Source organism: Protopterus annectens, chromosome 7.part0 (assembly GCF_019279795.1).
Source record: "Protopterus annectens isolate FY-2018-M chromosome 7.part0, PAN1.0, whole genome shotgun sequence".
Taxonomy (NCBI): Eukaryota; Metazoa; Chordata; order Ceratodontiformes; family Protopteridae; genus Protopterus; species Protopterus annectens.
This window is the reverse complement of record NC_056739.1, coordinates 1,151,842,006-1,151,858,186: the sequence shown is the minus strand read 5'-3', so window position 1 is coordinate 1,151,858,186 and position 16,181 is coordinate 1,151,842,006. Positions and strand designations below refer to the sequence as shown.

Below are 16,181 nucleotides of genomic sequence, written 5' to 3'. Positions count from 1 at the left end.
ACAACTAACCCAGCTCCTTGCAAGTAGGCCTTAAAAACATGTTTTTTTTTTGTGTTTTTTTTTTTTTTTTTATTCCTGTGGTCAGGAATATTTCTTTATGGTTTTCCACCCTTTCCACTGATTTTCAGGAAGAAATTAATAATGCTGGTATAGTTCCTCCTCCAGGTACATTAATTCTGTCTCAAAGGTCTTCATCTTCCTTCCCTGTAGTGTCAGGCTGTAAATAACCTCTGTCCACCTGCAAGTTTCTTTTGACTTTCTTTGAATACCAGAGAAATGTGTTTTTTGTGTTTCCACTGACCAGTCTGAGTGTTTTGGTAGCACATAGCTTTATTTTTTGAAACTTCTAATAAAATGCTGCCATTTAAATGTTTTATTTCTTGACTGCAAACTGCCACCTCTTCTGATACCTAAATATTAAAAGATGCATTTTTTTTCCTTTTTGGGGTTTTATACTCTTTGGTGGGACATTTTATCATTCTTTATCACATTCCATTGATGGGGTTAGGTTTTAGGATCAGTTGTTTCTTGGAGTTAACTAGGTCAGGAAAAAGCTGAGAAATAATTTATGGTACTACTCTTTCATTATCTTTGTTGATACCATTTTGAGGTCAGGGGGTGGCACCAAAAGGAACTAATTGAAATCTGATGCCAGAGTTGATGATTGTAGTAATTTAGTTTATTGATTCTTTTTTAGCTGATAATCCCCAAGGATCAATAATTGCAGTGAACTCCTTGCATAAAAACTTCTGCATACTGTGTTAACTTTTTGGAGTAAATGAAATCTTCATAAAGGAATGTTATAACTGTTGTGCCTCTGTAATTTGCAGTATACAGAATTCCCTGACATTTGTTAAGTATGAAAATTTATCGGTAAAATGTTTTTTGACTATGAATTTTTTGCACATTTCCCAGGCCATTAGCTGCTTAAAGAGAGCCAATTACTTATCCCCATTTGACTGGAAGATTCTTTATAATCTTGGCCTGGTTCATCTGACGATGCAGCAGTATGCTTCAGCTTTTCACTTCCTAAGTGCTGCCATCAATTTGCAGCCCCGTATGGGTGAACTCTACATGTTACTTGCAGGTTAGTATGACTAAGGTGTGAAAGGACTGCATTGTGCATTGGTGATGTGAACATTTATGCTGAAGTCTTGATTTTGTCAGCATTTACTGTGCCTTTTAATTGAATGGAATTTGTACATGTACAGGACATTGATAATTTTGCTTTGTACTTGCCATTTACAGAAGAAAGTGACCTTTTCAGTCTTCACCCTCATTCATTGCTTTGCTTCCCTTGAGTGAGGAAAGAAAACTGTTTGCTGAAAACTGTGCTGATGGCTTTAGATAAGTCTAGGCTATATTAACTAAAGGGATGGTTCTATAATACATAAGTTCATAGTTTTTTATGTGTACTAAGTTGACAACCAGTTAGGACCATATAAGCCTAACCATACAACCTAAATGTGACTCACACATTTGATCTGTATAGGGGGCTGATTTACTTACTGCCTCTGTTTATCAAAGACATAGGCAGCAGACCAGGGTTGAGTTTCCGATGACCCATCCACTGGTCCAGGTTGTGCTTAAATAGGGATATGGAGGAACTCTGCTTCACATGGATGGGGAGCCTGTTATAGGGAATGGGAATTCTCTGAGAAATGTATCTGTCTCTCCAACATGTTCTATTTATGTCGCAAGCAACATTTAGGTATTTTAATCTAGTAATTCTGTTGCTGTTTGTTTTGCAGATGTGCAAAAGGTTCATCATAACAGGGTTCCAGGATGCCTTATATGCCAGGCAAAGATCACTTCTCAGAAGTCTCTATGATACTGAGTAAAGAGACAGGGACTTGAGGCTATCAGCATAGCATATTGTGTTTACTCCCTGTATCCTTTTTTATAAGGCACCTTTGTGGATGTTCCTTTTGGTGCATGTCTCCGGTCAGGTGCATATTCTCTATGATGGGTCTGATTAGGACTGAACACAGTGGTATGATGGCCTCTCTGGACCTAGATACCATGTCCTTGCTTATAAATTAAGCAACATTGAAGGATTTTCTTACAACCATGGATGCATGTTGGTTGAAGGCTAGGTTGCTATCACATGAGTTTCCCAGATCCCTGACTAGTGAATCAACTTTTAAAGGTGTCTTACTGATGACATAGTTACCTGGGATGGCCAGCTTCCCAAAAGGTATTGTAATGTATTTCTTGGTATTGAGTTTTAAGTCATGGCTTTAGTACCAACATTTGTCTGTGTGAGACCTTCCTGAAGGGTGTTCTCATCTAGGGAGATTCACTGAGTGCTCTTAGTTTGTAATAATCTGTGAACTGGGTTAGCCAGAGGCCTTTGACATTGGCTTTGACATCTGAGCCCTGGGGGAGTCCACTACTGACTAGCCTCTTTATGGAGGAGGCCTCACTGATTCTAACCTCCTGGCTGTTAGCAGTAAGCCAGTTAGCTATCTAGTGTGTTTTAAATTGGTTTATACCTAGTTCCATAAGTTGTCTGACAATGCCGAGTGGGGTATTGCATCAAATGCTTTAGCCAGATCTAGTTAGACAGTATGCACCATTTTCCCCTCATCCAGACAGGTTTAGTAAGCATTACCTTGCTTTGACAAAGCCAAACTAGGAAGGATCCATTGGCTGGAGGTCTCATTTGTCCTTGTTGATGATTTCCATGGATTTGCAAATAAGACTAGTCAGACTAATAGGTGTGTAGTTTCCAGGATCTGTTGAAGATCCTCCCTTATTTCTTCTTTGTTATTTATAGGGTTAAACACAATGACGGGGGGGGGGGGGTGATGAGAAAACTACACTTTAGGTTAGGGAGACACTATGGAAATTGAGACTAAATGCCACAGTATCTCCAGGCATTATTTTTATTTATTTTTTTATTTAACATTTTTTGACCGGGAAAGTCCGACTAGGTTCCACAGAGCCTGTTTTCAGCGGAGGCCCGGGGAGAAATGCTCCAGAATTAATGATAACTGTTTCATGGCCAGTGTATTGAAATTAAAGGCAACATGTATCTGACACAGTTTTTATATGTATTGTTATTATTTTTTATTATTTTATTATCTTTTGGTCTTTTTATGTATTGTGAGTATTTTAATGATGTGACAGTATTAGTTTTTGTATACATGTTTAAGTCTTATAAGTCTGATGGTAGGCAGCCTGTGCAATATTTCTTTAAAAGTGATTGATTTTAATTACTTAGTTCTGATTGGTGTCTTCTTACCATATTAAGTAGACTTAATGCCAAGAACAATTACTCTGATGATGCTTGTATGAAACCGGTGAAAGCGTTAAGTTTTGTTGGGAACTGAGTTTTAATAAACATTCATTTCTCTTGGAATCTGACATGGTGGTGACTTTTCTTATCTATCTTTGTAGCCTTTGTAGTTTGAGAGAGTTTTTATCTGTTTGAGAATTTCCCTCCATGATTTTTGTCATCATTTTTTCCTTTTGTTATATATATCCTGTTTAATTTGGGATGCCACTAAGGTGGTTTGTTTCTGGGGTTAATTCTGTGGTTATTTCTGATAGGTACAGCATCTTCTATGCAGCCATTAACATGGGTATACAGACTTTCTAAGAGCAATCCAGTTTAGGCTGCTGTGTTCTTGGGCTTTGGGGGGGGGCACTGTGTGTGTGTGTGTGTGTGTGTGTGTGTGTGTGTGTGTGTTTGTGTGTGTGTTTATTGTCTTTGTTGGTACTGTCCTTACTTAGTTTCCTGTTACAAAAAAAAAATATGCTATGTTTTACAGCACAGAGCACTCAGTTGAACTCCAGATGTGATAGACAGAAGCACATACTCTATGGCAGGAGTAATGTTATAGGCATTATTAGTGTCAAGCAGATAAATGGGAGCAGATGGGGCGGCGCAGTGGTGCAGCAGTTAATGCTGTCGCCTCACAGTAAGAGGTTCTCTGGTTCGATTCTCGGCTGGGGTGCCTTCTGTGTGGAGTTTGCATGTTCTCCCTGCATTCGCGTGGGTTTCCTCTGCGTACTCCGGTTTCCTCCCACATTCTAAAGACATGCTGCTGGAGCATTTCTCCCCGGGCCTCCGCTGAAAACAGGATCTGTGGTACCTAGTCAGACTTTCCCAGTCAACAAATGTTAAATAAATAAATCTTAGCCATGCTGAATAGTTCCTTCCTTCTTTCCCATCATGCACTCTGACACCCATATTTCTCCAAATCTTCTTTGTCATGCTTCAGTTCAGGTGGTTGTGGCAACATGAATGAAAATCATCTGTTGAGTAAAAAAATGCTGTTATTGCTTGTGTTTGTCTACTGACTTATATTTCAGAGAACATCTAGTTTTATTTTCCTGTCAATTTTTGTTTCTGTTATTCTTGGGCCTCGGCTCTTCCCTCTTCTTCAAAACTTCTCAGGACTGTAACCACCAATACTCTTGCGGACAGAAAAAAATCTTGCAGCCAAAAGGCATACCTACATTCATAGGTATCCCCTTTGTAAAGAACTTAACAAGGCTACACTTAAGAACTGCAAATATCTCCTTAAGTTATATTGCTTATCAGGACCTCATTGAGCCATTTGACTCATATCCTGCTACTGCTGGACCATGAGCTTCATCCTGTACCATACTAAAACTAAGAGATCTTCTGCTACTTTTTCCTACTTCTACTTCTCTGGCTTGCCATTTCTTTGTTAATCACCCAGTTACTATGTTTCAACCAGTGTCAGTGATTACAGCTTAAGTGACAGGTTAGCTGAAAGTATTAAACTGTCTTCTGTGGTGGCTGTAGAGTCTAGCAATTTAGCTTCACCCTTTCGATAAGCACTTTCATGAACAAACTTCATAATTTAAAAGAATAAACAAACCTGAAAAAAGAAGTAAGGCTATCTGTGTTTTATGTCTGATAATAGAGGTATACAAGAATAGTGGAAGAAAGGAAAGTTATGATTCTCATCATTTGGATCATTGATGTTTTAGCCATAGCTATAAAGGTTATATTCTTTTAAGAATATAACAACCAACCATCTTCCAAAGCTTCAGGGCACCTTCCACCTGCCCAAACTATTACTGCGTTTGAGCTGAGGTGACTAAAAAAGCAAGTTTGGAGTGAAGCCTACAGAGCTTTCTTGTTACTAAACACTACCACTTTTGAGAATTGACAGTCTGCTAACACTTTCCATTGCTGGGCAGATAAGTTTTCTCAGGGACAACAATTCCACATATACTTTTTTAAAGAATTTTTTTTATTAACATGTTTACAATATATACACAGAAGGGAAGAAATTCAGTATCACATGTTGTTATACAATGATAGGAACACATTGAATCAACAAAATAATCTTATACAATTAATACCGTAAGAATATTGATATTTCAATAGCAACATTTCAAGGTTATCCCAACCACTAAAAGTCTTAGTATGGTTTTAGATCTTATTCTGATCACTTTTTTTTCAGTTTTACATAGTATTGCTGTTAAATTTAAAAACTGAGTAATAACTTTTCCAGCAACTGCCAAGAGGACCCAAAACATTTTTTTCTTTGGCTTTTACAGATACAGGGTATAGAACAATTATTAGTCTTACTTATCTAGTTAAAGAACAGTTATCAGACCACAATCCCTTAGTCTCTTTCCAATATACATTTGACTTTTAAAAATCCATAAACATATGTATTCAATCAGCTTTTGCATCTTTAGCACATCTCCAACAAACTGAAGAAGCCATTTTACTAAACTTGGAGTTGTTATAGGGAGTAACAAACATTCTAATTATATATTTCCACATAAAGACTTTCCAGTATAAACATGAAGGAGTTTGACTAACTGACTTAAGTAACAAAGTTTTTTTTTTACTCTTACCATCTGTTGAGTCACTCAGTCCACTACTATCTGAAAGGTTCCAGAATTTGACATCAAAATTATTATTATTTACAATTAACTTGTATAACTTGGACAACCGTCCTTTGTATGCCAATCTACCTTCAATAATAGCATCCATATACTCATATAATGGGGAAATAGTTTTTGTTCCTCTTCACACATATTATCCAAAAATGTATTTATTTCCTACTGATGGATAGTATTAACTGATTAGCAGAGTCATCCAATTTATATTCTTTCATTAAATATTGTGAGGGCTTAGCTTTTCCCTTTCAAAGTAATCAGACCATAATACTGATGCATTCCTTTTTAGTAAATTCATTTTAACATTGTTCTGGGTTTCTTTAAATGTAGAGTTATGTACAATGAGAAACCACAAAAATCTCAATTTTGATTTTGATGGAGTTTTAAAAGCATATTTCTTAACTGTTTTAAGAATTGATTTCATATATGTAGAGTCTAAAGATTGAATGAATTTACTTCTAAGGTAAATTTTGTTAACCAGAAGAAAGGATTTACATATTTCTAAATTATCATCTTTAATAAACATATAAGAATTTAGTATAGTCTGCTCCTGGTTAGTTTTCCACTGACTAGTGTAAGTTAAGTTAAGCTGAGTCTATCAAGAGTATTAAAACGTGTGGCAATAAAGTAAGATTCTACATCTAGGAAGCTAATACCACCATACTCCCAACATCTTATATGATTTCTATACAAAGATATCAGCTTTTTAGGATACCATAAAAATGAAGTTAATATTTTTTTTTCCATTTTCTTTAAAAGTTTTTTTTGTCAGGTATTAAAGCTACTAAATGCAATATGTATACATACACACACACACACACACACACACACACACACACACACACACACACACACACACACACACACACACACACACACATATATATTTATATATAAAACATCTTACTCAGATCTTGATAGATTTTTATTCCTAAATATTTTTTTTCCTAATTATATTTATCTTTATCTAGTAATTGATTTAACACTACAGTTTCAGTTTTGCTGTTGTTAAATTTCAGCGACGATACTTCTTGAAGCTTTTCAATTTCCTCAAGTATTTCTTTGATCAAATAATTTAATTATCCTATCATTAGTAAAATATCTGCAAAAAGCTGTATTTTAGATTGACAGTCTCTATTAATTGTAAAGGGGGCAAGGGATACCCTTGTTTTGTGCCTTTATTTAAAGGGAATCCTTAAAAAATGTAAAATATAATTTTAATATATGCTTTGGAGTCTCTGTATATTTTTTTCTAATATTGCAGTAAACTGTTCTAGAAATGCAAGTGCATCTAAAGTTTTAAACGAGTAGTTCCAGTGCAAAGCTCTCTCAATATCTAAAGTTTACTCTTATAGCAAAAAATGGAAGTAAATATTTTACAGTCTTCATGTAGTAATGAAGTAGGTTTGTATGAGAAAACTAACTTATTTATCTGTTCCTTGTTAAGTATAGGTGAGATAACAGAAAATTTCCATGAGGGAGGAATCATTTTGTCACTTTGAATTGTCCTGAAAATGTCCCTCAGTAATTCTGAAATATTTAAGGGAAACAGACTATATAATGCCATACTTAAACCAGCTAACCCTGAAACTTTGCATGTTTCCATTTTTTAAAGCTTATTTAACTTCTATCAGGTTAATAGGCTTATTCAACAGATATATTTGTTGGCTATTAAGTTTATTACTAAAATGTTTCTGTAAATAATTGTCAGTTTCGTAATCATTAGGATTATTGTTTTTATCTTTAAAATCCTCATGGATTTTTTTTTTAAATATTAAGCATTTCCTCTATATCTGAAGCAAGATTATTAATGTGATTATTTCGGATATTATTGATTTGTGCCTTTTTACTTAACATCTTACTTCTGTTAGCTAATCTATGTATATGTTTTGAAGTCATCGAATAACTTTGCAGTTTTATTTTTCTAAAGTTATCTCCACTTTATGCGTTAAAACTTTTGATATTTTCTCATTAATTTTTTAATGACTTCTGTATTATCTAATTTCTTTTTTTTGTTGTTGTTCAAATCTTGCTTTGTGTATTTCATCTTGTATTTCTAACAACTCTTTATCTGACTCTTTCATTTTATTACTAACCCATTTTCTCATTCTGACTTTAATATGCATTTTTAAGCAATGCCATAGTATGGCAGTACTAACCTGGCCATCACCATTCAAAGATAAAAAAAAAAAAATCTCAATTTGTTCATTAAGGTAATTCTTAAACTCTTATCTGATGTTGTCAGTCTTCATTTCATCCTTGACAGATGGGTTTGGTTCTGATATTGAAACTCACTCGACCGTTACTACAGCTCATGCCTGCCAAAAACTCTCAAGCTTCACCTCTACCCACAATCCCTCTCTCAAATTACCTCAGATCTCATTTGCTGCTTCTCCGAAATGGTCGTGTTTTGCTAGTGCTGTTGAGTTTCAGTTGGTTTAGGTAAATTCTTTCTCAGACATTTTTCTATATTGCTCTCTCTTTTCCTTAAATTGTCCTATACTGTAATAGTTTTTTTTTACATGCAGTGGAACTTTGAATATCATTGTTGATATTCTTTCCCTTTATGCACTAGTGTATTTTTCTTAACTATCATTGTTGATAGTTTCCCCTCCCTCTCTCTTAATCTTTCTTTCTTTCATACACGTTAGTGTACTTTTTCAATTATCACTGATAGTTTTTATCCCCTTTTTCACTTTCCTTCTGTTAAAGAAAAAAAAGAAAAAACTTGCTTTCACTTTCCTGGTATCATAAACTTTCTGTGTGAGTGCGAGTGTGAGTGGCTGTCTTCCAGCCTGATTTTTTCTTGTTGACATGGCTGAGAAGGGTAAAGCCCCTTCTGGCTTTAAGAAATGCCAAAAGTGCAACCACAAAAGTCCATCATCAGACTTCCATTTTCTTTGTGTATACTGCTTGGGTTCAGTACATATGCAGGAAGAGTGTAGCATATAACATGGGTTCAGTCATTGAGCCCTTGTTGAAAGATGCAACAAATGTATTTTGAAAGGCTTGATTACCTCAGCCTTCAGTGAAGCCTTATCTGCTGTGGACAAAGCAAAAACTGATGTTTCCTCCCCTTCGCCCTCATCTTCAGTGGACAGAGGAAAGAAGAGGAGTCTCTCAGTTCTGACCTCTCCATTGATTCCAAAGCACAAGAAATTAAAACCCTCAGTTCTGAAATTATCTTCGGAACCGGAGGCCTATGCCTCTAAACCACCAGTTTTGACAACTACTCCAGCACTGATTGCTGTCTCAAGCCTTTTGACTTTGAAGGCCTGGGTGCAGGAAAGAAATTCTGCTTTGCTTACCATGACAAAAGACATTTTTCCTAGAATGACTTATTCACCTTCAATTGACCCTTTCACTGGAGAGCTTCCAGAAGTTTTTCTGCAGAGGCCTAAGTCTCCTTCAACTTCATCTATCTGCTCCACCAAAAATCTTTCTGAACTCGATGTGGAGAGGTTGTTGAATAAGATTTCACATGCTAGAGGGCTTTCTGGCCCCTTTTTGGTTCTGACCCCTTCAGGTCTTGGAACCAAACCTTTCTTTACAATATTAACTAGTCCTCCTCTAATCTCCTCTGAAATCTTAGAACCATCTGTTCCAGATCTCCCAGCACCAACTGTACCAGTTCCTGCAGTTCTCACATCTTTGGAACTGGTAATTCCCCTGAGCTCTTCAGTGGCTTCATAACCGGTGATCTCTCAGAGTCATAGCTACCCTGTTGGTTACAGGGGCAAGATTTGACTTTAGGTTTTTCAGAGCTGTCCCTTTTCCTCAGGACTTTGGCTTGAGTTAGTTCAGCTCTGGCTTCTGTCTCGAGGGTCGAGTCTTCGGAGCGAGGAGTGACCCCAGTCCCAAGACAGTCTCTCAGTTCCGGGCTCCCTTCCATCTTCAGGGTGGCCGGCCTTCGAGGCAATGGCGAGGGCCCTTTCACTTACAATGACTTAGTCAGTACTTTCCCCTCTCAGAAGAGATACCCCCTCTAGCCCTGTTTTTCCTCCTCTCTCTCCAATAGGACAGTGGGTCCTGAAGTCTCGGGTTCTCTCATCTTCTGACACCTCCCCAGATTATCCCCCTGAGGAAGTCCTTCAGAAAAAGAAGTGCAAGAGGAAACACCTGGATTCCCCCCAGGAATCAGCCACAAAGGATGCAGATTTTGATGAGGGGGAAGGGCCCCACAGTTATCTCCTAAAGATGTCTCCTTTGGAGACATCCTAGAAATCTTAAAACAAAGGGGTGGCTGGATGCCCCAAAAACCTTCCTTGGGGGAATGTGTTTATCTGCAGGCTGTTGGCACCCACCTGTCTACCTCTTGAGTGACCCCAGCTACTGATGAACTCATTCAGTTGATTTCACAGCAGGCATTGAAGAATCTGGACACCAGCAAACCCACCCCCAGAGACCTGATAAAATATTATCTGCCCCAGAGGACAAACAGTTCTAGGCCAAGGGGTTAGCTGTGGATGGCCATGGTCATAGTGGCCGCCACTAAAAATAAACTCGCTGAGGAAAGTTCATCTCTCCATCCACCCAACAGGGAGTCTTGGGCTACAGACATATTTGGAAAGTGGGTTTATGCTTCATCGACCTTCGCTTTAAGGTCTTTGAATTTCTTGGAACACTTCACAAGACTTCAACAGGATCTGGTCAAGGAATTGTCAGATACCCTGGAGGGATCTCTAGCTGAGGGAAGCCAAGAGAAAGTAACTTCCCAGCTAGTCATCCTGGAGTCTGGGTACAGGCGTACCCATAAGGCGCCATGCCTGGATGAGCTTATGTGACTTTGTGGAACCATTCAAGGCTTCTTTCGCAAATGCTGTATTTGACAGAACATCCTTGTTTGGCCTGAAAATGAAAGAGACTTTATCCAGAAGTGAGAAAGATGGTAAGACCCTTTCTTCTGTGGGCATATGCTTTTCCACCGCCCCCCCCCCCCCAAGGTCCTTTTGTAGGAACCAGAGGAATGGTGGGAAGCTGTGTTTCAAAATATTCCAAGGGCCTTTCCAAGACACATGTGGAAGGAGTTCCCTGAAGCAGAGGGGAAACCACAATGGGAGATACCACCCTTGCAGCAGAGGTGGTCCGCAAAACTAGGGTTTCACAAATTTATTGCAGGGAAGCCCTTTCAGTGCTCCTGAATGGAGGCCCGATTGTTTTTCTCTGGAGGTAGTCGGGGGACACTTGTCCTTGCACCCAAATGCCTGGCTAAAGATAACAGCAGATTCCTGGGTGCAATGGGTCATATTCAATGCCTATATAATTCCCTTTTTCTCATCCTCCCCCTGTACACAAGAAAATACCCAGTGTTCCACCCAGTCAGAGGGATTAAGCAGTGCAAGAAATTCAAAAACTGCTGGACAAAAGAGTCATCCAACAAGTCCTGCCAGACCAGAAAGAATCCAGAACCTACTCAAGATTCTTGTTAGTTCCAAAAAAGACAGGGGACTGGAGACTGATTTTGGATCTCAGCATGCTGAACAAATCAGTTTGGCAAGCAAAGTCCCAGATGGTCACGGTACAGTCAAGTCTTCCCTTTCTGAAGAAAGACAACTAGATGTACTCTGTAGATTTCCAGGATGCGTTTAGCACATAAAAATGGACAAGCACTCCAGGAAAGTCCTCTGCTTCCGGCTGGGAGCCAGTCATTACCAATTCAGAGTACTTCCCTTTGGTCTCACCACAGACCCCAGGGTGTTCAACAAATGCATGACAGTAGTAGCAGCTCACTTGAGACTGCAAGGATTCCGGGTGTTTCCATACTTGGACGACTAGCTCATAACCACTTTGACAGGCATCAGTTAATTGTAGCTAGAGATTACATTCTCAGTGTCTGTGCCCATCTAGGGATTACAATAAATCTTGAGAAATCCCATTTGGTACCAACACAAAACTTGGAATTTATAGGGGCTGTACTAAATACAGAGACAACTATAGCGTCCCTTCCTCCAGAGAGGCTTCAAAGAATTATGGTACTAGTTCAAAATATAATCCAGTGAAAGAGGTTTCCTGTATGACTAATTTTGCAAACTCTAAGATTGATGGCAGCATCACTAACTCTAGTACCTCTAGCCAGGATTCATATGAAAATTCTGCAATGGCTACTAGCTTCTCAGTTGTATATCCTTCACCAACCTATGTCAGACCAAATTCTGATCACCAGTTATTGCAAAAGGGATCTTCTTTGGTGGATGGATTCCGAACAAATTCTCTGTGGTCACCCCTTTGCTCTTTCAGACACCACTGCCATAGTGACCACAGATGCCTCCCAGATGAGATGGGGGGGGGGGCATTTTCTGGGCAAGCTCCATTAAAGGCCAACTTGCATATCAGTGTCCTGGAGATAAGACTGGTGCTTCTAGTGTTGCAGGTCTTTCAGATGTCTCTTTCTCAGGGAACAGTTGCAATTCAGACAAGACATCAGTAGTTTGGTACATCAACAAGCAGGGAGGAACCAAGTCTTACCCACTTAGGTTCATAGGTAGATACTGAGCTATCTGCCCGAAGGCATATATTAGCCCAGCCACATTGTGCGGTATTCACCGCCCCTTTGGTTAGTTCCCTAGGCCCTTGATCTGGCAGCTAGTACCCTTGGCCCCTATCTAGTAGAGCTGTTGGTATGATCTCTGGTGTGAACTTTCTGTTACCCATCCACTCGTCAAGGTTCCTCTTGAAGAGTGATAGTGATGGGCTCTGTCTTATGTAGAATGGGACCTTGTTCCATAGCAAGGGAAGTCTTTGCCAAGGGAATCTATCCCTTCAGTATGTTCTATTCATTGTTATGCTGAGGTTTATATCCCGAGAGCGTGTAGCTCGAGTGGATTTGGTTTTGCTACGATGGAGCATGTTCAACAGTTCTGAGTTGGACATGGCTCTGTATGTTAGACAGAGATCACCTCTGAGAAGGCGGTATGCAACAGAGAAAAGCCTTAGTTTTTTTTTTGTCAAGAAGTCCTCACAGTGTGGCAGTAGATGGTCCCTTCCAAACATGTTCTAACATCAACACACATTCTGGAGAGTTCCAGTGTAATTACAGACAAGCTGAGCAGATGTATCCTTCAGCCCCAGGAGTGGTCTCTCAATCCAAAAGTGGCAAAAATGATCTTCCGTCAGTGGGGTCAACCTTGCTGTGATCTGTTTGCTTCTTCCTAAACAACAAGTGCAGCAATTACTTTTCCTGATTCCCTCTCCGGGGAAGTCACCCAGAGACACTCTCCTCCACAATTGGCCTGCCAGTCTCATGTATACCTTTCCCCCCGATACCTCTAATTCCAAAATCCTTATAGAAAGTGCTCCAGTTGAAGAGCACAGTAATCCTCATTGCACCCTTTTGGCCTCAACAGATTTGGTTGCCTTCCTTTGCCTTATCTGATTCAACAACCTGGATTCTGGACCTGGTTCCAGAACTTCTGTCCCATCCAGACGGACTTGTACACCCAGACATTTTGAATCTCAAGCTGACAGCGTGATTCCTTTACTTCCATTAGTTCCCAGGCATTCTAATATTTGTCCTCCCCAGTACACCAATTCTTGTTGTCATCTCATAAACCTTCCACTCGTAAACTGTACTCTAGCAAATGGAAGAGATTTATCATTTGGGCCCATGAAGAACATATTAATCCCTTTTCTGCTTCAATAGAGCATATTTTAGACTTTTTAGTCTCTCTCTTCCATGCTGGAGCTTCCCCTTCCACCATCAGATTACAATTAGCTGCAATTTGTAATTTCCACAATGGTTTGGAAGAATGTTCTTTAGCCTTTCATAGAGTTTGTAAATCATTCCTAAGAGGCACGGTTTTATTGAAACCCCCTTTTAAAGATCCAATACCTCCTTGGGATTTAAACATAGTTTTACAGGCCGTAATACATTCTGCCTTTGAGCCCTCTGCAGATTGTGATCTGAAGTTTTTATCTTGGAAGACAATGTTTTTGGTAGCTGTTACCTCAGCCAGAAAAATTTCAGCAATCCATGCCTTGTTGTCTGAACCCCCTTATCTGGTTTTCCAAAAAAACCACCTTTCTACCCAAGGTCGTCTCAGAGTATAACATCAATCATTCAATTAATTTACTAGTTTTCTTTCCATATTTTTCCAAACAAGGTGAATATTCCTTACATTGACTTGATGTTCATAGACAACTACATTTCTGTCATCACAGAACAAAAGATATTCGAAGATCAAATCAACTATTTGTTTCCTTTTGCAGTACAAAATTGGGTAAGCCAGTCACCAAAGTAACTCTGGCTAAATGGCTGAAAGATTGCATTTATTTTATTTATGATAAGAATAAATTATCCTTGCCTAGGCCCATGAAAGTACATTCCACAACATCTGTAGCCAGTTTGACAGTTTTCCAATCTAGAGCCTCAAAGGATGATATACGTGCAGCAACTACTTGGGCTTCTCCCTGTATCTTTATTACTCATTACAAATTGTATTTCGTCTCTAGGGGAAGACCTTCTTTTGGTTCGATGGTGCTCAGGAATACTCTTCTGTGAGTCCACCCAAGGTTTTTAGGTAGCTGGGGACTCTGTCCCATCTGTCAAGGATAAAATGAAGATTGACAACATCAGATAAAGAAGTTATCTATTTATCATAACATTCCATCTGTGTTGTCTATTTTCATTTATCTTTAACCCCCCTTTCCATCCCCCACCTTCAAAGATTTTTGGTGGAGCAGATGATGTATCCTTGAATTATTATGATTTTTCAGTCTTAATAGATATGGCTTCCATCTGGCTAACTTTATATGTATATTTATTTATATGTGTATATATATATATATATATATATATATATATATATCATCATCATCATCTTCTTTCAGCTGTTCCCATTAGGGGTCGCCACAGCAGATCACCTGTTTCCATTTCTTCCTGTCCTCTGCATCTTGCTCTGTCACACCAACCACACCTGCATGTCCTCAATCACCACATCCATAAAACTTATCTTAGGCCTTCCTCTTTTCCTGTTACCTGGTAGCTTCATCCTTAGCATCTTTTTCCCAATATACTCAGCATCCCTCCTCAGCACATGTCCAAACCAATGTAATCGTGCCTCTCTGGCTTTGTCTCCAAACCTTCCAACCTGGGCTGACCCTCTAATATACTTATTCCTAATCCTGTCCACCCTCGTCATACCCAGTGCAAATCTTAACATCTTTAATTCTACCACATCCAGCTCAAACTCCTGCCTTTTTGTTAATGCCACTGTCTCCAACCCATATAACATAGCTGGTCTCACTATCCTCTTGTCGACCTTCCCTTTCACTCTTACAGGTACTCGTCTGTCACAAATCACTCCTGCCACTCTTCTCCACCCAATCCATCCTGCCTGTACTCTCTTCTTCACCTCTCTTCCACACTCACCGTTACTCTGAACTATTGACCCCAAGTATTTAAACACATCCACCTTCGCCACCTCTACTCCTTGCATCCTCACCATTCCTCTATCCTCCCTCTCATTCACACACATATATTCTGTCTTAGTCCTGCTGACCTTCATTCCTCTTCTCTCTAGAGCATATCTCCATTTCTCCAGGGTCTCCTCCACATGTTCCCTACTCTCACTACAGATCACAATGTCATCTGCAAACATCATAGTCCACGGGGACTCCTGTCTGATCTCGTCTGTCAACCTGTCCATCACCATTGCAAATAAGAAAGGGCTCAGAGCTGATCCTTGATGTAACCCCCCCTCCACCTTAAACGCATCTGTCACTCCCACTGCAGACCTCACCGCTGTCACACTACCCTCATACTTATCCTGTACCACTCTTACATACTTCTCTGACACTCCTGACTTCCTCATACAATACCACAACTCCTCTCTAGGCACCCTGTCATATGCTTTCTCTAAGTCTACAAAACACAATGCAACTCCTTCCGACATTCTCTGTACTTCTCCATCAACACTCTCAGAGCAAAGATCGCATCTGTAGTGCTCTTTCCTGGCATGAAACCATACTGCTGATCACTAATCATCATGTCCCTTCTTAACCTTGCTTCCACTACTCTTTCCCATAACTTCATGCTGTGACTGATCAATTTTATCCCTCTGTAGTTACTACAGCTCTGCACATCACCCTTATTCTTAAAAATCGGTACCAAAACACTTTTTCTCCATTCCTCAGGTATCCTCTCACTTTCCAAGATTTCATTAAACAATCTGGTTAAAAACTCCACTGCCATTTCACCTAAACACCTCCATGCTTCCACAGGTATGTCGTGTGTGTGTGTGTGTGTGTGTGTGTGTGTGTGTGTGTGTGTGTGTGTGTGTGTGTGTGTG

At 39.3% G+C, this 16,181-nt stretch overlaps 1 protein-coding gene across 3 annotated transcripts in view; it reads left to right on the top strand.

Annotated features, from left to right (window-relative positions):
• The window catches only part of BBS4 (Bardet-Biedl syndrome 4), a 1,226,477-nt gene that overhangs the window by 792,843 nt on the left and 417,453 nt on the right, over nucleotides 1–16,181 (top strand). For all 3 annotated transcript variants that reach the window (XM_044077733.1, XM_044077734.1, XM_044077735.1), the window contains exon 12: nucleotides 916–1,087. In XM_044077733.1, coding sequence (XP_043933668.1) covers nucleotides 916–1,087 — 172 coding nt within the window. The remainder of the gene's footprint in view (nucleotides 1–915; nucleotides 1,088–16,181) is intronic.